This window comes from Tetrao urogallus (genome assembly GCF_951394365.1).
Source record: "Tetrao urogallus genome assembly, chromosome: 1".
Lineage (NCBI taxonomy): Eukaryota > Metazoa > Chordata > Aves > Galliformes > Phasianidae > Tetrao > Tetrao urogallus.
Genome location: NC_136813.1, coordinates 160,540,631 through 160,565,967, shown reverse-complemented (window position 1 = coordinate 160,565,967; position 25,337 = coordinate 160,540,631). Strand labels below are relative to the sequence as shown.

General features: G+C 37.6%; 1 protein-coding gene across 1 annotated transcript; it reads left to right on the top strand.

Moving 5' to 3' along the window:
* On the top strand, nucleotides 1-22,582 carry TBK1 (TANK binding kinase 1; the record flags this gene model as incomplete). The annotated part of the gene is made up of 20 exons (XM_079549380.1): nucleotides 1-87; nucleotides 2,168-2,308; nucleotides 3,140-3,269; nucleotides 3,856-4,037; nucleotides 5,135-5,295; nucleotides 6,740-6,850; nucleotides 8,959-9,138; nucleotides 10,638-10,834; nucleotides 12,959-13,017; nucleotides 13,974-14,065; nucleotides 14,453-14,554; nucleotides 17,000-17,078; nucleotides 17,853-17,974; nucleotides 18,096-18,172; nucleotides 18,521-18,560; nucleotides 19,475-19,576; nucleotides 19,799-19,895; nucleotides 21,250-21,356; nucleotides 21,709-21,780; nucleotides 22,531-22,582. 20 exons carry the CDS (start codon nucleotides 1-3, stop codon nucleotides 22,580-22,582), a joined length of 2,190 nt encoding a protein of 729 aa, XP_079405506.1.
* Nucleotides 22,583-25,337: the final 2,755 nt, after the last annotated feature.

Here is a 25,337-nt window from a genome sequence, read left to right as displayed (position 1 = left end):
ATGCAGAGTACCTCGAATTATCTCTGGCTGTTGTCTGACATTCTAGGACAAGGAGCTACCGCAAACGTTTTCCGGGGACGACATAAGGTTTGTGAAGAGTTACCAATAGAAATGAAACATAAAACTGAAATTTTTATCCTTATGGTTATGGAAGTTCCATAAGTGTTATGGAACTGATAAAAAGCTGTTAAATCTTTAGGCCTAGAGCAGATGCATTTTTCTAACTTTTTTGCACCTAGTTCTTAATATTTTTTGTCTGTTTCTCCACTGAATTTGAGTTCTATACAGTTACTTCTGAGGATTTGTGATATTAAATATATCTTTGTATTATATATTTGCATTCATATATCTTTGTAAAATACTAATGGTTAAAATTAATCTCTCCACTTACCAATTTGCCTTCCACCTTGCTTAAGAATTTAAATAGAAATAAAAGTCTTGTCAGTTTCTGCTACCTGAGTTTCTTTAGTTTCTTTGTCGCTTTTAAATTCTCTTTTCATGTTTTTTTCTCTGATCTCGTACCATCAACACAATATCTGTAACGTGTTCTCATCTGTACCATCAGTGAATATACAGATGATATGGTACATCCAGCAGTTTGGCTGATGTAATTATTATACTAGAGTAGGAAAGTAGGACATTCATCCATATCCTGGGCTCACCTGGTAAATTCCAGTGGAGTGAATCTCCAGAAGAGATCCTTCCCCACTGCTAGCCAGCTCTTAAATGGGTCTAGGAGAGATGGAGCCAGGCTCCACCCCTTTCGGCAGCACAGGTGAATTGCCTTCAGCTGTGCTCCTGTGGCTGACTCATTGCTCACCTCAGGTGATCAATCAGAGGTTCAGGCCGTGATTCAGGAGCCCCGTACATCATCTGATTCAGTTGCTATAATATTCATCCTTACATCAGTGCTTCCAACGTATGTTGGACACTGTCTTTTGGGGTGATGTGCCTTGAGTAATCAGCACAAAGCACTGCATCTTGGAGCAGTTTTGCCATATAAAAGATGTACTGCTCTGTTACTGTGTTGTAACCCAAGGAGCTAAAATGACCTTTCTGTAGGTCATTCTATTCCAATAAATTCTGTGGTATGTCTCCCCAAATGAAGAAAAGCCTAGTTGTGAAAGTGGCATTCACTTACATAGTAATAACACTGTCAAATAGCTATAAAATTATATGTAAGCTACAGAGTTTGCTACAATCCCCAATCTGTGTGAAGCAACACTGAGCAGTATTTTAGCAGTTTACGTACTTTTTTGGGTGAGTGAATTTCAGCACAGCGGTTCCTCTGTAAAGCTTATGGTTTCATGGTTGCACCTCTCATCACTCTCACTGTTCTGATAACATGACTTGCGGCTTTGTGTCAATGGCAGAAAACCTTTACTGAGGCACCAGCAGTGCATGTAAATGTGCTGTACAACTTCCCTAGGTTAAGCACAGGAAGGCTTCAGTCTTAAATCTCTCACAAATGACATTGTCAGTGTAAGCTTGTTCTTAGAGTGCACGCAGGGAACTGCTTTGCCCCAGGAGTTATGTGGTAAGCTGGTGCTGTGGGTGCATGAGCGTGCTAGGGCTTAATTCCACCTGATAACTTCAGTCTGTTACTGTGCCCCTGACCGTGCCCAAGACTTGCTTGCTGGGTGGGTTTGAATCTCTTCCGGATTTTGCATGAGTGATATGTAGTGCTTGATGCTGCCTTCTGTGGTAAAATACGATATTACTTGGTTAATATAAGCAAAGCACTAAACAAAAAGTTGTCTTCTAACTGTAGAAAGTGAAGACTCTTATCTGTAGGATGTGCAAGTGGTTGACCTCTTGCTGACAAATTATTTTCAGTGGAGTTCGTTGTTGGTTCTTCCATGTGCAGCCTTTCTTATGCTGACTATTCTTTATTTAAAAGCACTTAGATTTGTGGGGTTAAATCTGGGTTTCCATTTTTCTAGTCTGTTTACTTCTAGCCTACGTTAAACTAAGTCAATACATAATTTTTTTTTTTTAGGAGAATCTTAACTTTCATTTAAAGCAAAATACTATTTGGAGGTATTTCTAATCTGGTTTAGCTCAAACAACAGAAGATCTCAGAATGCTTGGATAATGGATATGTGTATATTTACAGTCTTAGGCTTCTGGTTGATTAACCATTGGTTGTTTGTTTTGTTTTTAACAGAAAACTGGGGATTTATATGCTGTCAAAGTATTTAACAGTATAAGTTTCCTTCGTCCTGTGGATGTTCAGATGCGAGAGTTTGAAGTATTGAAGAAACTGAACCATAAAAACATTGTCAAGTTGTTTGCTATTGAGGAAGAGGTAATGAATTGTTGTAGTTGGGAACCAAGGTACACAGTAGTAACCACAGTAACTTGTCTTTTTGCTTTATCTTCACTTAGATACAATAAAGTTACATTTTTAAGAACAGTAATTTATGTGATAATATAATAGTCAGGTATTCTGAGTACTCAGGTACTCTGACTACCCTTTTCTTCTTTTCTTTTTGTCACTGTTAAAACAATACACTTTGTTTCAGTGTTGAGATACAGGTTTTGTTTCTTCAAAGCCATCTCAAGAAGGTGCTGTGATAAGGCTTATGGTGAAATGGCATTTTTAAGTTATCCATGTAATATGTAATACGTACTGATAAGATGTAGAAGCATTAAGCAAGGTGAATGTAGATAAAATACAGTAAAAATTCAAAAATTGGAGATGTTTCAGTAATTCTGGCAGGTTTATGATTTTGTTTTATAACCAACTGAAATAATGACATAGTACTTCTATCTAGCAGTATGAATTACAGTGCTAAAACTTGAGACCGCTTGAGATGACTCGGATACTGAGACTGCTAGATAAGAAAGGAGGAGAATTGCTGCTGTCTGCACTTCTGCTCCTTAGTTTTTTTTGTTTGCCCACCTGTTAATACTGCTGTATACCCTTTAACGACTTAGAATTCAAGGCTTTCTTCATCTCTGTGTTAGAACATGTGAAACAAAAGTGATCTGCATTTCTTTTCAAGATCTCTAGAATGATACTTGTGATTTTGCTACTGATTTGCTTCATTTTCGGAAGTGTGCTCCTGTTCTGCTTGTGCTTTCTGACATTATTTTCATAGTATTCACAAACTTGTCCTTTGTAATTGTTTTCCAGACAACAACTAGACACAAAGTGCTAGTTATGGAATTTTGTCCGTGTGGAAGTTTATATACAGTTCTAGAGGAACCATCCAATGCCTTTGGTTTGCCAGAATCAGAGTTCTTAATTGTGTTGAGAGATGTAGGTATGTACCCTTTGCTCTTCAGCCTTGTTGAATTAAACAAACTTGTACTCGTTTTGTTTATCGTCAGATAGCGAGAGATGAGAAGTTTGAATTAGTTAAGTAATTCAGCAAATTAATTGGCCATGTGGAGTCATGGAGTGTGCATCATGTTGGTGTAGCTGAATTAAGAAGCAAAGCTTTAAACATTTTTATTCAGATAATTGCCATTTTGTTTGCCAGTTTCAAGATTATTTGTCACTTTGTATTTGACTGATTTCTAGTGATCATTAATCTCAGAAGAGGAAATTAGCAATAAAATGAGTTTTACCTGTGTCTGCCTGTCATTAGTAAAACATCTGCCAGTACTTAACGGAAAGGATGCTATTGAGGGCAAGAAATAAAGTAAGTTTTCTAATTTAAAGAAAAAAGGAAAAATGCTTAGAAAATTTTCTGGTCTTTTTGTTATTTCTCTTCTTGTTTTCACTTCCCAATGAGAAAGTGAACACGCATGTATTCTTAGCTTCAGTTACACGTCAGCATTTATGCAGTAAGTGCTGAGATGCATATCAAATTCTGCTTTTCTTTTCTTTTCTTTTTTTAATCAAAGTGGCTGGGATGAATCATCTCCGGGAAAACGGAATAGTGCACCGTGACATCAAACCAGGCAACATCATGCGTGTTATAGGTGAAGATGGTCAGTCTGTCTACAAACTGACAGACTTCGGTGCTGCAAGGGAGCTTGAAGATGATGAACAGTTTGTTTCTCTCTATGGCACAGAGGAGTATTTAGTAAGCCTGTGTGATTTTACTTTCTGCTGAAAAACTGTTTAAAGCTTGGGATCCTTTGTGGCAATAGTTGTATAGGTATAGTTCAGACTATTAGAAATTAATAATGAAATCCTTGTTTTACACTCGTGTTTAGAACTTTACACCTTCTTTACTGAGTCACACCAGTTCTGACGTGGCAGCAGAACTTTAAGGAATTTCCAGGTCTAATTTTTTCGGTTTCCTTAGGTGTAAGGAGTAACAACAGTATTCTAGTTATGAATATCTTTGTCTTTATTCCTGTAGATATTTTCTCAGTTTGTATTTGAGCTAAGTGCATGATGGTGAGTGTAGTTAAAATTTATTACTTGACATGGTGGTTGAAAAGAGAGAGATGAGCAGAGAAGCACCAGTTCAAGCATCTTAGATGTAGTAGTCTTCCTGTTGCCTGAAAGTTTTCTTCTATGTGTAGCATTGTAACTGATACTCTCCTTTGCTATGGACTTTTTTCCAATTTAGCTTTTGTTGCTTCACTATCACCTGGATGATAGTGGTTTTCTGCTTTACTTTGAGGGTGACAGAGCACTGGAACAAGTTGCCCTGAGATGTTGTGGAGACTCCTCTGGAGATATGCAAAACTCAGCTGGGTGCTTTCCTTTGCAATCTACTGCAGGGAACCTGCTTTAGCAGGGGGTTGCACTGGGTGATCTACAGAAGTCTCTTCTAACCCTTATGATTCCAGGCTGGAGGTGGCTCTGGGCAGCCTGGTCTGGTGGTTGGCAACCCTCCCACAGCAGGGAGGTTGAAACTAGATGATCATGGTTGTCCTTTTCAACCCAAGCCATTCTATTATTCTGTAATTCTCTTCTTTGGTGCTGTTATATTCTAGTAGTATAGTTTTGACTGAATTTTAACATACTATTGTCAAAACTAGAAGTAGCTATCATATACCTAAGAGCACTTTGTGGTAATCTGTTGGAATAACTTAAGCAAATTCTGTGATGCCAGCTAACTTTGTTTTTTTGATTAAAGAATTTGCTGTGAAATTATTGTGGTTTTGTTCTTGACATTGTTCATAACGTGATCCAACATTCTTTTTATCTACTTTTTTTTCCTTCCAGCATCCTGATATGTATGAGCGAGCAGTTTTGAGGAAAGAGCATCAGAAAAAGTATGGAGCCACAGTTGATCTGTGGAGTATAGGGGTGACCTTTTACCATGCTGCAACGGGGAGTTTGCCTTTCCGACCCTTTGAAGGGCCTCGTAGAAACAAGGAAGTGATGTAGGTAATTTAGAAGGTTAATTTTATCTGTTCATAAATAAAAAATATGTACATTAAATGCTTTATTTTTTTTTAAGAAATCCTATATATTTGTTGTAAACAGTGAAACAGTGAAAATATTTAAGGCATAATGTTCTTCAAAATTCTCCTTCAACAAGGATTTTAATGTGTGAGGCCTTCAGACTTGAATTAAGCATCAGAGCTCCTCCAGAATACCAGTGTTTTTCCACACGTTTCCTTCCCCATTGCAGTAGGTTGGTCTGTTGCAGTGTGGTGTGTGTAACCTGAATATTCGTATGAAGTTGCAGTACTCTGATTTTTTTATTTTTATTTTTATTTATTTATTTTTTTTTTCAGTTTTTTCAGTGCTGCAAAAGTTTGTTGTCTTTTTATGTGATTGTCTCTCCAGACTGTCCTGGAATGCATACACTACACATCAGGCTAATGTTTTTTTTTTTTTTTGTCAGACTGTTTTGCTTATTTCATGGAACCAGGTACTACAGCTAAAGATAACAGGTAGCTCCCAAATGCACAACAGAACTTGTGATAGTAACATGCTGGCTGGAGTAGATTCATTTTTCATTTTATTCTAGTGTTCTTCTGTATGTTACATTTAAAAAACAAATCAAGATGGTAGCTGGAGACTCTGATACTTGTAAAGCTCCTCTGTACTGGTAATGCTTGTTGAGGCTGATTTCAGTTTTCTTAGTTTAAGGAACTACCCATGCTTTGTTTCTCCCACAGGCATTCTCATCTGTTTCGTGCTCATTTCTTGCTTCTCTTTCAAGCAGGCAGGAGTTTTGTGTGTAGTTCATCCTCTGAGAAAAGAGCACAGCTGAAATTTCGTTTTGCACAAAGCCTATTGCTCCTGATGTATTTCATAAGAAGTTTGAGAAATACCAGCCTGCTAGGTACAAAGTTAGACAGTGCTGAATTGCATCCAAATTGCTGAATATTTCCATGTTCCAGTAATTTCTCAAAGCCCACCTTCTGTTCCTTTTTTGATCCTCAGGTGACTTTTTGGTAGTTAAGCGTCATCCCTTGCCATGGAACATGCTACAAGTTAGTCAAGTGAATTCCAACATTAGAGGCTTGGCTATCTGATTTTGATTAATTACTGCTTGTGAACAAACTGTGGTTTCTTACAATAGTACCTGAGATTTCTTCTATTTTTTTTTCTCAAATCCAAGGTAGAAAAAAAACTGCTTTCTTTTCCAACATAGTTCAGAGCGTTTCCTCTTCACTGTTCACTATTTTAACACTACTTGGTGCCAGCCTGAAAGTGAAGCTCCCTCATTATTGCCCCACCTCAAAACAATAAGCTGGCCTAACACTGACTCTTGCTTCAGAATTTATGTTATTGATTCTGTTTTAAAGGTCAGTTTGCTAGACTTGTGTATAAGAGGTAACAATTTGTTTATGTTGTATTAATAATGTGTTGCAGGTATAAAATAATCACTGGGAAGCCTTCTGGTGCTATTTCTGGAATACAGAAAGCAGCAAATGGACCAATTGAATGGAGCTGGGAGATGCCTATTTCTTGCAGTCTTTCAAAGTAAGTTTGAACTCAGAGTGTTTCAGGGCTACTTAATTGTGTTTTTGCAGTTCTTTCTCAGCACCGGTCCTTCAGAACAGAGATCTGACTGTTGGTTGCAGTTGTTTTCTTTGAACTCTTGTATAATTCTACATAGTGTACTGATTGGGTCATCAAGTGTTTTTTCTTTCCATCTTTCTATAATATTTATACTATTGCTTATTTACAAATGAGCACCAGAGAATCTGAAATGTTATGAGTAGAATAAAGATTATTACTATTTTTATCCTCCCTCAGAAAGGAATATGAAGACTTAATAAACCTTGAATTGATGTTCTCCGTTCCTTCCTTTCTGAAAGAATGTGATGTAACAAATCCCAAAGGTTAGGCAACAGAAAATGATATGGAAAAACAGTTCCAAAATGAACTTTTTACATCTTCTATTTTTTTAATCGTTTATTGGTATTTTTATTTCTTATTTCAAAATACTTCATAGAAGGAGCAATGCAAGACTGATTTAGACAAAGAATAATTCTTACTGATACCGATGTACATAAAGGGAAGACACATGTTCATTGCAATATAACCATGCCTCAGTGTTTCATAGGTGATTAACAAATTTCTTTAGCAAGCATAATGTTTTAAGATCACGTTGAGGTCAGATTTTCACATCTCCATAACTTGCTTACCTATATTTCTTATAGAATCATAGAGTCACAGAATATCCTGGGTTTCACAAGAACCCTGACACACACGGATTGTTGAGTCCAGCTCCCAGCTCTACATAAAACCACCCCAAAATAAAAACCTGTGTTTGAGAGTGTTGTCCAAGTTCTCCATGAACTCTGGCAGCTTGGGGCTGTGACTACTGCTCTGGAGAGCCTCTTTCAGTACCCAGCCACTCTCTGATGAAGAACTTTTTCCTAATATCTGTTCTGAACCCTTCTGAGTCTTCAGCAATGTAAAATTGCAGGTGTTTTTAAGTACCTTGCTGAACGTTTATTCAAAGCTGTTCTTCATGGTGAAGGGCAAATGAAATTTTTCTGTGAACAGACTATAGAAACAAACTTTCTGAAAGCCAAATATGTTGATCCACAAGGAATGTAGTGTGGAAGTCTGTTTTTTATTAATTCATTAGTTCATAAAGATAAATTTATTGATTTACAGCATCCAGAACTTACCATTTATACGCTTTATTCATGGTATTGCTTAGTTGTTTTTTCTGTTTACTCCATTATAATTTGATATGTTTTAAATAATAAAAGAAGCCTTTTTTTTCACTAGATGTCTACTTAGAGGAATGTTTTCAAATAGCATTTAAACAGCATTTATTGTTGCATATTTAGACTGCAGTGAAATGGAGCTTTGAAGAAGCTGTCCATGATAACACAGAAGCAGTGTCCCTAATCTTCCTTACAAGTCAGATTTTTCAAAGTAAAAATGCCAAGAAACTTACATTTGCCTTTTTATAGAATAGTAAAGGCTGTAAGGCAAGTTTCCCACTTTCCTCTGCAGATGGTGAGCAGCATGTATCAAATGCTTGTTTGGCCCCATCTCAATCAAGGTGTGTTTTTGTTAGCACTGGCAATTGACAATTCAAATAATAAATCTTTGCTAACCAAGCTGATTCTGACTGAAAGCAACGTGCAAAGCAGCTCAATCAGCAAACTTAACTGGCAGTTACCTCCTCTGAAGTGATAGGCTGCTCTAAGTGTTGATGAGAGCTCAGTAAAAGATCATTCCCAGCAGTGGTAGAACATTAACTTAGCTCTAAGATGTAGACTTCCTAAATTGCTTGTCATATTTTTTTCCAGTGAGTATGAAATTAGTTATATACCAAGGAAAAATAGGTGATAGTCAAGCCTCAAATGGTGTGTTATAATTGAACAATGGGCATTGCCATTAAATGTTTTGTTTTTATACAGAAGAAATTAAAAAAAAAAAAAAGCAGTGGGAACCTGCTTTGGCAGGGGGTTGGACTCGATGATCTCTGGAGAGGTCCCTTCCAACCCCTACAATTCTGTGATTCTGTGATATTCTTCAGGGCATAATAGACTGACTTATGTTCATGAGGCAAGTAAAACATGGAAAGGTCCAAGTTGTTTTTATCTCTTCCTGGTGTCCTCTAGGGGTCTGCAAGTACTGCTCACACCTGTCCTTGCAAATATTCTGGAAGCAGACCAAGAGAAATGCTGGGGCTTCGATCAGTTCTTTGCAGAGACGAGTGACATACTGCACCGAATCATAATCCACATCTTTTCGCTCCAGCAGATGACCTTGCACAAAGTTTATATTCACAGCTACAATACGTAAGTGTTATCCACTTCATTTCTTTGCATTTCTATTCATTTCTTTGCTCTTACTCAGGCAAACTGCACTGTGACCCGAGAGCAGCAATGTTACATATGTGGTCGCCTTTCCTTGTCAGTGTGTCTGAGAAGTGTGACCTTGTAATTCTTGTGTGTATTCACAGTGCACAGAAATATGTTGGTCATAAAAGCATTTCTAACAAAAATAAAATGCTTGAAGGTCAAATCAGCAGATTTTAGATTGGACTTAATCAGTGACATAGCACAGATTTAATCTATGTCTTTTTACAGTGATTTTGTGTTCATAGTGGATACCAACTCAGCCCAGGTTTGTCTGTGCTAAGTTTTCCATACATCCTATTTACTAAATAATTTTTCACAAAACATGTTCAGCTCTCACTGTGCTTTTCTTGTCATCAAGGAAACAAAATGCGCGTAGTCTCTGTGTCTGATGTAAAAAAAAAAACTCTTGCAGGCTTCTGGAGTTGTATTGCTGCAAGTTAGTAGTGATATGGAGTTCACTTCGTGACCACAAAGCACTGATATTAAAAGCTATAGAGTCTGACTTACAGAATGATGCAAAAATAAATTACTTTTCCCTGCCTTACTGCAGATAATGCGAAGAATGAATTATTCTTTAATAAGAGAACAGATGCAGTTATTTCATCAAATTTGTACATAAATTTCTGGTCTTTTCTAATTCTTCTTTTCTATTCAGTACGCTGTATTGCCTGAGTACTGTTTTTGCAGTGAAATCTTGCTTGTAGCTCTAATTGCTATTTGTACTTTATTTTTCACTTATTTTATTATAACTTACTTTTCTGACTATTTGTATGCTGTCTGTAGTATTAAGAGGTGACACTGCCTCCTGTGCAGCACTGCAACAAACTGGTCCTTCCTACTTTGTTTGTTTGTTTTTTGTTGTTGTTGTTTTGAAGTTGTACTTCTTGTGTTGTATTTTAATTCTTGTCTTGTATCCTTTGACTGCTGAATTTGAAACACCAGAGTATTTTTGGCCATCTCAATCTCTGCTGTTTCAGAAGGGAAATCTGTCTGTCTCTTCACTTCAAGTCTGAATTTTGGGTGTATGCTCTTTGATGTGTAAAATTACTAGATTTTTCTCTTGGAGAGACCATCCATATGTTGCTAAGAAATCAGTATGCCTGAGGTGCTCATTCTTCTGCTTTTACCAACGTTCAGAGTTCAGGGCAAAGCAGGTTTTGTTTATGCAGACATTCACAAAAGGTGGTGGAAAATCAGAGATAAATGCAGAAGTGTGATGTTTTGCAGGAAGCAGCATCTGTTTTTGTAACAAAGCAAGCTGGAGCTTTGGGCAGTGCTATTTTGTCTTCCGGGTCAGATGCTTTCTGTATCAAACCAGTACTTAATTCAATAGAAGTAAAAAGGATTTTTTTACTTAAGTAACACAAAATTGGAGTTGTTGAAGTATTGTACTGTAGTGACTCCAACTACTAGTGTATATATTTCTTGTATTGTAGAGCTGCTATATTTCATGATTTGGTCTACAAACAGACGAAGATACCATCTCAGAATCAAGAACTTATATACGAAGGTCGGCGTTTGATACTAGAACCTGGCAGACTGGCACAACACTTCCCCAGGACTACTGAGGAGAATCCTATCTTTGTAGTAAGCAGAGAGGCTGTGAACATTGTTGGATTAGTCTATGAAGAAGGTATAAAATGCCTATTTCCTCCTTCTTATAAGTACCTTAAATAGTGTTATTTAATTATCGTTTTATGTCTGGGATGGCTAAGAGTTTCAGAGAATTATCCTTGAATATCTGAATTTCTAATTAAGCAGTCCGATTAAAAATAAAGCTGAGTATCCAGCATTTTTACAGTAAGAGTAGCTGCTTGCAGTGTACCTAGTGCTGTGAACCTGAGTGTGTGTGTGTGGTCATCTGTAGTGGTGCATATGGAGTTCTGAAGCTTTTTGAAGATGACGCTTGTAACAAGCTGAAAGGAAGTTTACAGAATGTAATTCACAGCTGGCTCTATTACACTTCTCACCAAGTGGAAATTCAAGTTCTGCTCTGTTTTATTCCTCATGAATGTGGTTACTCTTTCTGTTAACAGTGGAGGTCTTAGCAACTTAGATTTGCTTAGAAGATAATGCTGAAGAGGAAGAAAACAAACAAAAGTTTTTACGTTTGCATCTATCATTGAGGCTCACAGTGAGCCCAGTGCCAGAGCACTTCTTTATGAGAGATGAGCTGGAGGGCATGCCTTCAGCTGAGAGATCAGTGCTGCTTTTGTCATTATGTCCTACATACTGACTGCGGGGGCCAGCTGGAGCTCATGCAGAGGTGCTGAAGAGCGTGGGTAGGAGCGCTGTCTGCAGAAGGGTCAGCAGGGCCTTTTTATTGTGTCAGAACTCTCTGAAAGAGTCCATGAGCGTGAGAACAAAGGAGATTCAGCTGGTGGAGGTTACCCTGGGTTTCAAAAAGCTATTCAGTAAAGCCCAGCCCTTCGGACTCTCCATGAATGTGAATCATGAGATAAGAAGGAAGGATCTCCCACAGGGCCAAACGTGGGACTGAAGAGCAGAAATAAGTGGTTGGCTTTCACAGTGGAGAGAGATCATTAGTGGAGATCTGCGTGAAATCTGTGCTGTGCAGCATGTTTAAAAGTAACTTGAAAAAGGTAGTGAAGGGCATTTTGCTCTAAGTTTCACATTAAGGTGTGTAAGACTAAAGCTGTGTGTGAAAACCATGCAATATTTAAAGGCTTGGCAGTAACAGGTTAGATGAATCTCCATGTAAATGCATATGAAAATAATGGACGGGGTGAGGAGGGTAAGCAGCTTGAGCTTAATGGAAGGACTCTGCTTTACTGTTTTCTGCTTTTCTATTCAGGAAGATCTTAATAGAGTTTTAATGGAGAATTCAATGCAATCATTTGCTCAGTGCTTTGCAGTGGTCAAAACAGCAAGAGGAAAGCTGAAAATGCTCAGTGAGGCTTAAGTCATAATCCCTCAGCATCGACATACTACGTGCCTTTACTTTTGACCTTTGAGTTCCTGGGCAGTCCTAGGCCCTCCTTCCTTCTCTTTCAGTGGTGGTACAGAAGCATTAAAACATATGCTGAGAAAAGCAACAGGGATAACTTTAAAAATTGGTAAAATAGATAAATTTTCAGCTAAGAGAGAGGCAGCGGGGGAGCAGAGGAAGAAGAAGCCTGAGCAATTTGCATAGGTATCTGAGCAGCATATAGAATCTTTGTAAGCATTGCTTACTTTCTCTTCCAATAGAAGAACCATAAAATGCCAAATTCATTTGTTACAGTGGCTGTTTTGTACTTGTATGTGAGGTGCTTCAATCGCACAAAGCATACTTAGACTGCAGATTTTTTGCTGTAGGTTTTGAATGTGAAAGCTTTCAGAAGGTTTTGGAAGGCTTCTGTTAAATTAATGGAAGAAAAAAATATTGAGGGTTTCATTAAGCACAAATTTCATCAGATCTCAGGAAGTCCTTGAAACACAGATAGTTTGAAGCTGGGAGAATAAGAGGGGAAATTAGATTTTTGTCCTATTCTTACACACTTCCTTAAGCTTCTGCTGCTGTCAGCTGTGGGAGGAAACATACTGAGCTGGGTAATAGAGTTATGCTTTTTTGTATGGAGGTGCTTGATGTAGGGAAACAAAATGGGATACTTTTGAAGTTCCTTGCTTCTGACTCAGTTGTGCTTTTGAGTTTTAGTAATATTTCTTAAACATATTAGCATATCTGTTATTTTATTAAGGTTTTTGAAGTCTATTATGGATGATAGGAAGTACAGATGTTTCGTTTCTGTTTCAGTTCTGCTTCCTAAAGTGCATCAACGTTATGACTTGGATGGGGATGCCACTATGGCTAAAGTGAGTAATGGTGATTTTTAATGTGTACAGCTGTCTCACATAACGATACTGAAATGAAAACTACTTTATTCTCAGATGAACAATGTTAATAAAACTATTCTTACATGGTAGTGAGAATTCTTACTGACAGAAGTGTATTTGCTAATGAGAGGTGCCAGAAATATGTTTTAATAAAGTCAGGGTTTGTATTCAAATAATTTTGTATTTGAAAAACAAAACAAAGTCTTTTAAAGTTCAAATTCTTTGCTACAGCATAATTTAGTAATGTGAGGAAAGGAGCTTGCCAATTTCAAGTCTTCTAAAACTACTGAATGTGTGCATTACCATGCTTTGATTTTGTCACAAACACTTTTGTGCCATGCCTTTAAAATGTGGCTGCTGAGGAGTTGTTTTTTTTCCCACTATGGTAATTCTAAAAGCACCTGTCTCTTTGAAAACCAACCATCTTTCAAATTAGTAAACAGAAGGCCATTATTTCATATGATTAAGAATATTTTAAACTGTCTATTATGAAACTTTGTTCACAATTCTCAGTGATACAGCAAAGGTATTGTAAGGTGAAAGAACCCCTAGCCTTAAAATTGTAAAATAAATCATTTTTACTAGTTTCTTTTAGTTTATTTCCCAAACTACTGAGGAAATATACTTGTCCCTTTACAGAAGTGAAAGTAAATCCCAAGAGGAAGTGGTGTGATTTTTGTCTGTAAGAGGCTTATTTTCATCCCTAACAAATACTTTAGCATATCTGGAAAAACTCACTATTATGTTTAGCTCTGCCTCTATAATCAGTATTCCATTATTTCCTGGCTGAAGTTTGGGCAGAATTATTCATCTTTTACTACCAGCTTCACGTTGCTCTTTATTTTATTAATCGATGTTGCTTTGTTGTGATTGACTTGAAACAGCTGTAAAGAGAATGTCAGGTTAGCACTAATGTTACCTGTGTTTTCCACCAGGAAGTAACACGTATCGTGTGTTATGCCTGTAGAGTTGCCAGTTCTTTGCTGCTTTACCAGGAGCTGATGCGAAAAGGAATACGATGGCTGAAGTAAGCAATTGATTCAACTGCTGTGAACGTGATTGTGATTTAATTGTGATGTACCTTGGTTTGTGATCTGCTGCCCTGCGGGGTTTCTTCTTCTCCTTGCATCCTTCTGCTTCTTAGATCATAAAGGAAACAAAGTTTTGTTGTTGTTTTTTTAACAATAATATTTAAGTGTTTGCAATTTCACTTTCTTTCGTGAATAGTTAATCTTCAGCCTTTGTTAAGATGCATGTACAAGTTAGTTTTGTATGAGGATTATACCAATATGTCTCTAAAGGAAAGCAGTTCTTAGTAGCAGTTAATTACTGTAGGTATATTATTATATAACTTGATTGCTGGTAAGGTGACAGTTGAATGCCTTTTGTTATAGACTGATGCTTTGCTTTTTAGTGAGATAATCAAGGATGATTACAATGAAATGGTTCATAAAAAGACTAAGGTTGTCATCAGACTGGATTTCTGCAGCAGAAACATTGAAAAAGCAGAGAAAATGTGAGTAGAAACAGTACACCAAATGCATTGATTTTCCTCATCTTTAATGACAATGATATTTTAAGTTATGTACAGTTACAGGGTTTTTTGCATTTAAAATTAAATTTGAATTAGCATGGCTGTACCGATGCATTGCTTTCACTTCAGCAGATTTAGTAATTTGTTTTACTCAAATTAGTGTTAATTTTACTCCTTATTTTAGTGGGTACAAGTAACTACTATTAAATAGTAGTTGCACACATCCTTTTTCTACTTTCTTCCTAGTCATGCTCATTTATTGTTGTCTTTAGGAGTTATAGCAGAGCCTGAACGAAGGATCTAGTAGTTCTCCTTTCCTGGGTGCTCTGGTGCTTTTGTCATTGAGTTTGGTTTTGTATGTGAAGGATGACTTTGAGTACTGCCACATTCACAGCTTTAAGATCTTTCAGAAAGAATTTTCATGTTGAAATATAACATGTAGCTGATATGAAAACCTATTGAATAGCTGCAGTATGATGTCATGAGATCAGAGCGTGCACACAGGGATGCCAAAATGAATTGCACAGGAGATACAACTTACACCTTTTTAATTGCCATACCATTAAGTCATGTTTGTCTCTTTTGGTTAACCCACATGACAGAGGCGTGCATCAGAGTCTCACCATTGTTTTCATTTAGGTGTACGTAGTACAAGGGTTTCTTTAGAGCACTATCCTTAAAACTGTCAAAGCTTATGAAAAGGGACAGCTAATATATTGATATCTTCTAGAATAAAAGGGACAGGACCTCCAAGTTTCAAAGACTTCAGAAGAATTGTGACACTTGCTTTTCTTGTCTTCCAAGCTCTAGAAGCAAATGTTTTCCAGTGGTCAAAGACTCTTCTGTCCTACCTCTTTCAAATAGTAACCAGGAGATGGAATTGCAGCATTGAATTCTCCAAGTTCCGTTTTTTCTGTCCAGACTTTTGTTGCATCTCTTAATCTCACTCAGTGTCCAATTCTATCCCTTTTCTTTCCGACACCTTTTAAAAGTATTTTGTTCAGTCTTTCTTGGCTCCTTCAGTTGGATGTATTCTTCCTAGGCAGTTTGATATTAGTAGTTTGCAGTAGCTTGCCAAGCTAGCAGTTTGGCTAGTAGTTTTCCCACCTACTGGCAGTGTTCCCTGAATGCTGTCTTACCCACAGGATTCAGTAAGCTTGCTTCCCAGCTGCTCTGAAAATAGAAATGCCCACAAGATAATTAATGCCCACATGTACAGTCATGTTAGAGTGTTCTGCACTTGCAAATTGAATGGCTTGTATTAGTAATTGTGAATACCAAAGGATTTGTCAGGCTTGATCTGTATGTGCCAAACACTTATGAGTTTTGAGGATCTTGCTTTAAAAAAAACAACAGCGAAGTTGGTAATTGGTGAGACCGTGGTAAACCTTAGTAGCCTTGTTACAAATCAACAGGGCTGTACTGCAAACTCCCTTCAAGCCAGTTTATGTAGCTAACAGCATTGGTTCCTGTTTACTCTGTTTGGGTCAGATGTTTTCCAGTATTCAGCCATGTCCTGCAGGTGAATGCCACTTGCTATTCAGAAGAAATCGCTGTCGTTTCTGATATATGACTGTGATGTATTCAGTGAAACCTCAGAGCAGCAGTTTGAACAAAAATTACATTCTTTTGCAGACTGGAGTAGTTCTTGTGAATAGAAATTTGCTGTGTGGTTGCACGTTTTTTCAGCAGGCTTTCAGTCGATTTCACTTTAGAGGACTCTCACAGAGCTAGCAAAAGACAAATCCTCTTGTTCTCCTTTCTCAAGGCTCTGCCACAAAGCATGACAATGCAGAGCTTTTGTTTGAAAGGTAAACAGTATTCGCCTTGAGCAAAGTATGCATTGTTTGAAAGTAGCTGAACTGGTTCTAATGGTGTTCTTAATAAAATCAAGACTCAGCAGGAACAAATAACCTCCTGAACGATTTATTAAACACTTGAACTATGGTCATATGGAAAGTATCAATTGCTTGGCCCAGCCTTTAATGTTTGGTAACCCAGCCCTTCCAGATATGTTTCTGCAGAAGAACATCTTGGTGCACTGATGTGTTGCACCATTGACTACCTTAAGAATCTTTAGTTTGGTGACTTCCTAAAAGTGATTTGATGATAAAAATAGTTTTCTGCTGCCTTCTGAATGCAGGTAATGGGAGTATGATGAAGAATTTCTGAATAAAAGTTTCAAATTCATTTTTAGCAATTCAAAGGTAGAAAAAAATTCAAGGAATTATTTTTTTCTTAAGAGAAACGTTTTCATTTCTAATGGTTGCTTTAGGTTGTCTGTCTTTCGTAGTTGTTTGATAAATACTGTATTTCATATAGAAGATGTGATAGCTATTCTTAATATTTAATTTCAAAGAATATTTTGAGTGAATCCGTTACTCATTCGATTTTTTTTTTTATAAACATGCTGTTTGTTATGATCAGATATGAGAATTTGATGCAGATCAACTTGGAATCATCAGAAGTAGATGAAATTTCAGAGATAAACACGAAATTGTTGCGTGTAAGTATTTTACAAAGCCCACGTTATTCTCAAAATGGTGGTCTAGAATTACAAACCAGTAACACAGGTTTTTCTGTATTTTCCAAGTAATTTCTGGACTGCTGAAGATTGTTAAGATGCCTCTGCTGAGATACTGATACCTTTCTGCAAACACTAAATCCTGTCATTAGTTCACTGTAATGAAAATAGTGTCATCCCTGACAATCCAATTCCATTTGCTACATTTCACTTAAGTGAAAAATTATAACCACTAAATGTATTTTTCTGTTTCCTTAAATGATTTTGAACTGCTAGTTGGCTTTCTGATGTGATACCCACACAGGCACGCTTCAGAATGTTTGTTCTGTTTTGAAATTTGTATTAAGTTTTTAGACGAGGAAAAATTGAAAGTAACTTCACACTTTTCCCCAGGATGTCAGTCTATAAAGTTCACTATTCCAGAAAGAAAAAGGTGATTACTTTTTTACTTTGGAGGTTTTCTGAACTGTGGGGAAGGAAATGTATGAACGACGTGTAGTCATTATGTGAACTCTTAACAAACTAAAATAACTAGTGGAGAAGTAAATAGGGAATTTAGGAAAGGTAAATTCTTAAAGCCTCTGAACAAAACTAGGTATTAACTAATGGAAACACCAGCTTCAGTGAAGAAAGCTTCGTAGTTCTTTAATGAAGTTAAACAAATGGATATTGAGGCACTCGGTCTGTTTTCAGCCTAAATTAATTTTTCACTTGGCCCAGGAGTATGATTGCTTGAACTTTCTTGCTCTTACATAGCTCTCCAGCTCTCAGGGCACAATAGAAACAAGTCTTCAAGATATCAAGACCAAACTTTCTCCTGGTGGTTTACTAGCTGACACCTGGGTGAATCAAGAAGGCACACATCCAAGAGACAGAAAGTGAGTAACTATATTGACTCTTTTAATGTAGGTTAATTCTATGTTGAGTTGCAGTCCATAAAGCTCATTAGTAGCTACTTGAGTTTGTAGATCGAATATTTTGTTATTTTTGTCATTCTAGTCCTGAAAGGCTGCAGACGCTGCTATCTTCCATCACAGAAATTTACTATCAGTTCAAAAAAGACAAACAAGAACGAAGTAAGTAATTGATTTGATTCATTTTTAATGTAAGCTGTAATATAAATAGCAGGTCAGTCCTTGTTCTACTTGGATATTTGTGGTAACAATAAGGAGTTAGTCAGCAACAGTAAATGTGTGTGTAGGCCTTTTTTAGTTATCTTCTTAATGCCCATATGAATGAAACGCTGCTTTTAATCTTAGAGATTTGAATTCCAACAAAGGAGGAGGAAAAAAAAAGTAAAGTATTGCTTTTACTTATCAAAACAAAAGAAAAACATACCGAAAGTGGATAAACTAAGTGAAGTTTTACGTAAATACAACTAACGGAACTAAACTAGTAATGTCTCTTGTCTGCTCTGATCCTAGGGCTTCCCTATAATGAAGAACAAATTCACAAGTTTGACAAGTAAGTTCTGAAGTTAACTTTGGGAAATAATTGCTTTCAGGTGTTCTTGGTGATAACTTCTCCTGTGGATTATTGCTGCACGTTATATCCTCTTTAAAATTTCTTCCTTAAAAAAGATACGTATTTTTTAAATATCTTAAATACATGGAATGCCAGCATACTTCAGTGTGATGCTTTCTGGCATGGAGTTCCTTCACATACGTTCCTTTTGAATGCAGATGTTCTTTATCAGAGCATAATTGCTTTATAGAGAACTCGTTTTTGTCCTGTTTGCTATTGAGATGAAAATATTCCAATGGTTATCATGCAACAGTTAATGAAGCAATAGAAGCAGCTGTTAGACTGTACCCCTCAGTATTCCAGTATCCCTTAGTTTTACTTCCCGGTGCAATGCCTAGGATAGTATGGCAGTTCCACTGGAACTACTGTCTGCAGTGCTAACCAGTATTCAGGTTTGTTTTGTTCTCCTGTCTTTATGTGATGTTTTTTTTCTTGTCATTACCTTAAGCTAATACAGAACTCCAACTTATTTATTCCAAGGATATCACTCAGCACAAAGGATTATTTACAAATGTTGGATGTTCCAAGTATCTGTAGAAGGCAACTAAATAATAAGGGATTCTGTTCTTTCCATTCAGAGTCCCTTTCCCTTGAATATACCTGCTCAGATAAATGCTGACTGCAAAAACACATTTGATCAATTATTCATATGCAAATACTTGCAATTTCTCCCTGCCAAGGAATGTTTCTGAGATAATCTGTCAGTTCATGCTGCTTTTTGAGTTCTCATACATTACAGTGGCATGAATAAAGTTGATCTGAAGGGATTTTAAGTCTGCATACTTCTTGTTGGTTGTTGTTTTGAAGGAAGTTCTGAAAGCAGTATGGCAGTCTTAATCGTTTCTGTGTTGCAGGCAGAAGCTGTATCTGCATGCTACCAAAGCCATAGCTCTGTTCAAAGATGAGTGTGTCAGCAAGTATGATGCATTTCTGGACAAGGCTGAGGACTGGACAAGGCAAGTTTTTTTAATTTCTTTAGTATTTGGTAAAGTGCGTCAGTTTTTTTTAAAAAAATATATACATATACATATGCATATATATATTTTTCCTTTTTTTATATATATATGTATATATGTGTGTGTGTATATGTATATGTGTGTATATATATATATGTATATATATGTATATATGTATATATATATGTATATTAAAAGAAAACTACTACTTTTGTCATTTAGGAAAATGCTTCACACAAGAAAGCAGTTGCTAGCTCTCACCAACCAGTGTTTTGATATTGAAGAAGAAGTATCCAAATACCAGGATTATATAAATGAGGTAAAAATTCTTCTAAATTATGGAAAGGCTTTGCAAAAATAAGATTATTTTACATTGTTTAATATTAATGCTGTTTATAGCGAGTTGTACTTAATGCAGTTGCATTAAAATATAGGCTTGATGGTTGATGCTCGGCTGAACATGAGCCAACAGTGTGCCCAGGTGGCCAAGAGGGCCAACGGCATCCTGGCCTGCATTAGAAATAGTGTGGCGAGCAGGAGCAGGGAGGTGATCATCCCCCTCTACTCAGCACTGGTGAGGCCGCACCTCGAGTGCTGTGTTCAGTTTTGGGCCCCTCACTACAGGAAAGACGTTGAGGTGCTGGAGCGTGTGCAGAGAAGGGCAACGAAACTGGTGAGGGGTCTGGAGCACAGGGCTTATGAGGAGTGGCTGAGGGAGCTGGGATTGTTCAGTCTGGAGAAGAGGAGGCACAGGGGAGACCTCACTGCACTCTGCAACTTCCTGAAGGGAGGTTGTGGTGAAGAGGGATTTGGCCTCTTCTCCCAGGCAACAAGCAGGACACGGGGAAATGGCCACAAGTTGTATCAGAGGAGGTTCAGGTTGGACATAAGGAAGAACTTCTTCTCTCAGAGAGTGGTCAGGCACTGGAATGGCTGCCCAGGGAGGTGGTGGAGTCGCCGTCTCTGGCAGTGCTCAAGAGGCGTCTGGACGACGTGCTGCGTGATGTGGCTTAGTGCTTGTGGTGGCAATGGTGATGAGGAGACGGCTGGACTGGATGATCTTATAGGCTGTTTCCAACCTTGTGATTCCATAATTCTATGAAAACACTACTCTCATTCAAGATCAGGGAATACACACTCAAGGACTCATGCTAATGTAATGCTGCTGGTGTCATGGAAGAAAAAGTTCCATTAAAATTTGGACAGTGGCTCTGTTGGATGCAAACTTACCAGAATTACCTCAAAACTGAAAGAATGAGAAAAACCTTTACTCTTTTCTGTGTAACTTTCATGAGATGTGAAAATCAGACTTAGTATCATGTTCCCATATCAAAACCTAATCTCAGTCTAACCTAAAAGAGTACCTTCTTGCAATCAAGAAGAAGGAAGCCAGTTATTCATTAGAATCCTCTTCCCTTAGGATATCTAAGAACATAACAAATAAATAATTCTTCCTTATGAGTTTATTACAAAAGCTTGAGGCTCTTAAGAAGATGGAACAAATCAGAAAACTGAAGGTCATGTCTATAAAGATCTTGCCACAATGATCTCATGCCTTACTGCTGCAGTGATTTTGTGAAGTATCTCAGCAACAGAGAATTGAAAAATGGAGAATATCAAGAAACATATCACAACTTGTATTTTAACTTACACTTCCTTTTTATCTATTGCAGTTACAAGATGCTCTGCCTCAGAAAATGTTTGCAGCTTCCACTGGGATGAAACATACCATGAATACAGTTTATCCAAGTTCAAATACATTAGTAGAAATGACTCTTGGGTGAGAATTTATTAATTGAATGGCCATCATATTCCGTACCTATTAGACAGATAGATTGAAAAGAATGCTTACAGTTGGCTGTGTGATTGCTCTGCTAAGGCTAAGAATGATACAATTATTCAGTTGTTGCAGAAAAAATAACTGTATTGCTGAAGCAGCAGTATGGATTTGGAAATGAGTAAAGGACAACATTAATAATCATCCATTACTTTTAGTAAATAACCAACCTGATCTGTGTCTCTTGTTTTGTATGTAATGACAAGTTGCTGAGAGTTTTGTGATGATGAGTGATTGTACTAGACAGCTGTCTCTATAAATATAAATTGTAACCTTTTGCTTATTCTTACTACAGGATGAAGAAACTAAAGGAGGAAATGGAAGGGGTTGTTAAAGAGCTGGCTGAGAACAATCATATTTTGGAAAGGCAAGCAATTGTTTTTCATTTTGGGGCTGTTAGTAGGAGCAAGCTTAATTTGGTACAGTTTGTAGATCAAAAATGCAGACTAAGGGGCAGTTCTGTCCCCTAATCTAACAGTAAATAAATGTTCACCTGCTGATCTGAAGTGCAACAAAAGCCATTCTTCACAACTTTGAAACATAGCTGTGAAAACATTCTGACATAGCAACCAGGACATTTTTTAATGTCACACAGGTTTAGCTAATAGAAATACGTGTTGCACAGAGGTTATTTCCAAATGTAAACGTAGTGTTTTTGCAGCAGCCCAGTATGTTCTTTTAACTTTTCCCTTTTAGATACCATTTTTAACAGCTGTGAAATTCTACCAATGTGACTCAATGATTTAGCAGTTTTCAGATTGCTTAAATATAATGAGGAGTTTTCATCATCATGTACAGAATGCTTGTGCTTTTTTTTTAACTGGTGATAAAATATATGAAAAATAATGATCTCTTAAAAGTTTCAGGTTAAATTGTTGGTAGAGCTGAGCTTAGCTTCAAGATGAATTTTTTTGTTCCCTACCCAAGTCCTGTACTTGGAGCATAGTAGCCTTTCTCTGTCTTGTTGTCAGGGACAAAAGTTAGATACAAATGCGTGTGTCAGCATGTGACAAGGGAGAGGAAAAGCCCATAAGTAAATTACAATGAAGTAAGGATTAACTGATTCTGTATTCTGATCTATTCAATCACCTAAGAACACACTGCTTTTTCCTTTTAGATTTGGTGCTTTGACTGCAGATGGTGGCCTGAGGAATGTGGACTGTATCTAACTTTCGAAGGACCTGAAGAAGATTTGTACATTTTTCAAAGGGAAAAAATACTGTTGGGACATTTTAAAGCAGATAATAAATCTGTATCCAGTTTTTTTTCTCTGCAACTGTAGTATTAAAAAAAAATGTAAATATGTATAATATGTAAATATAGAAGAAATATATATCTTTTTTTGTCAGCGTTTAGGGTAGAATTAATTCTGGCAGGGAATTTAATTCTTGGAGGATTTCTGACGTAGTCCAGAGGGCTAAAGTATTGTTGGTGAAGTTGACATTTGTTTGGTTTTAATATTGCCCCTTTTTCAGAATGCAGTTTACTCGTTATTGCAAGAGTAACCTATAGAAGTCTAAAAATCATGATTAATCTTTAAAGGGTGTCTTGGATTTCCTTTAACCACTCACAAGAAAGACATAGAGACCCTGGAGTGTGTCCAGAGAAGAGCAGTGAAGCTGTGAAGTGTCTGGTACACAAGTCTTAGGGGGAGAGGCTGAGGGAACTGGGATTGTTCAGTTTGAAGAAGAGGAGGCTCAGGGAGACCTTATTGCTCTCTACAATTGCCTGAAGGGAGGCTGTGATGTAGTGGGGATCAACCTCTTCTCCCATGTAACAGTGATAGGATGAGAGGGAATGGCCTCAAGTTGTGCTTGGAGAGGTTCAGGTTGGACATTAGGAAATACTTCTGTGAGAGAGCGGTGAGGCATTGGCACAGGCTGCCCTGCTGGGTGGTGGAGTCAACGTCCCTGGAGGTGTTCAAGAAGCATTTTAGATGTTGTACTGAGGGACATGGTTAGTGGGAAATACTGCTGATAAGTGGACGGTTGGACTGGATGATCTTAGAGGTCTTTTCCAACTTTGGGGATTCTATGATTCTGTGATTCTGTTACTTTGGAAACTAGCTGAATGACTCTAATCATCCCAAAACAGGAGAGCTGTTCTAAATTATCTCTCTTTAAAAAGTGTGAATGGAGACTAAAAGCAAGACAGGACAGAGTGGAAACACATTTGTCTTCATGTGCATATTAGTTCTCTTCTATGGGAAAATAAATTCACAGTATTTTTTGTTTTTAAGTCCTTACCCATATTCAGTGCCACGTTGTCTGCTCTGTATGTGGAAGTTTGATACTGCAGGTGTCAGACTGAATGTAGAAACTCCTTTTGTAGAGTACAGTACTTTGAGTGTTCCTGAAATCTTGTTGCTCACTACAAGAGAAGTGGGTTCTTAAAATAAGATATATTTTTTTTTCAGGATCCTCTTTGTAGACATAATTTTTAAAGGTTAAAAACAGGTATTACAGAGATTTTTTAGGTGGTGAGTAGAATAGAGAGCATTATGCCTCAGTGGCAACTGAACGTTAGAAAAAAATAACGTAACCAGTCCAGATCTTGGAAAAATGAACCCACCCACTGCCAACTTATGTATTTTTCAACATTACATTGATAACCCCTTGCAGTTTCAAAGGCTCTTAATTTTGAAAGAAACTGAGCGTTAGTTGGATATGTGATTCTCAACGTCCTTTATACTGAAGCAATCTGAATAGGAAAGCTCATTGTGATAACAATATTGTCTGTATATTGAAATACATGCAGCATTCTTTTTTATGGTTGAAACTGATTTATGTTCTACTATGTTCATTTTAAACATGGCTGGTTTTAGTGTTGCTAAATACATTGGTGATCTTAATCTTGTTAAAATTACTTTAGATAAAGTAATTTTAACTAAGCACTAGCTAAAGAAGTAATCAGTTCATGATTTACTGATTACCTTCTTATGAAATCAATATACTTTTCCTGTTGAGGTGTGGCATATGATACCATGGAACTCTTGGCTCATACTAAGTGTCCTGATGCTATCAGCCATGCTACTGATTTGCCAAAAGAAGTAATAGAAAGTAATATATGGTTCTTCCTCCTGAAGCTGGTTTGCTTTTTGGGGGGTTTAGCATAGTATATTAATTATCTGTTACTCAAACAAATCTGTCGTCATATGAATTGTGAAAATGCATGAGTGAATGACTTAAATACATCATCAGCCTCTTACCGTGGAGCGTGTCCTTCTTTGTCTTTCCATAATTTTGCTTCTTCTCCATTTCAGTGTTACCTTCTAATGTTTATTTCCCCGTATCCTCATAAGCCTCAAGTCTGACGTAGCGAAGTGCAGCATAGAGCTGGCATTAGTCGGCTGTCCTGAAGTGGTGTCCCAAACAACAGAATGACTAGCAGGGCTGCTAGGAGAGCCAGTCATGCCTTGTACTTTATAACTGCTCTGCTAACACGTGTTCTGATGAAAATGAGCTCTCTGTGAGAGCGGCAAAATTCTTAGGCTGTGAAGTCCTCTTGTCAGCTCTAATTGGACTAAAGCGCTGTAATAGCGGTCATCAGAGTAACATCGGCTATAGTGCTACGATAAGGGTTTAAAAGGCTGAATGGAAAAGGGTGGGCGGTTTTTTTGTTCGTTCTTTTTAAATCCTGAAGAGAATTCTAAATCTAGAAGAGGGGAGGTGCGTTAATCTTACTTCTGCGTATTTATTCCGCTGGCCGCAGCAATCGCCGCACCCCCGGTGCTCCTCGTTCCTTCGGCACCGGCTCCCAGGCGTCCGTGCGGGCCCCTCCGGGCTCCTTCGCCTCCCCCTGCTCTGGGCACAGCAGCGGTACCGCTGCGGCATTGCGGAGCGGAGAGAGAGGGCTGCGGGGCCGGACCGCTCCCGACTCTCCGGAACCCTCCTAAGGGAACCCGGGTTCGAAAAACGCCTTCGC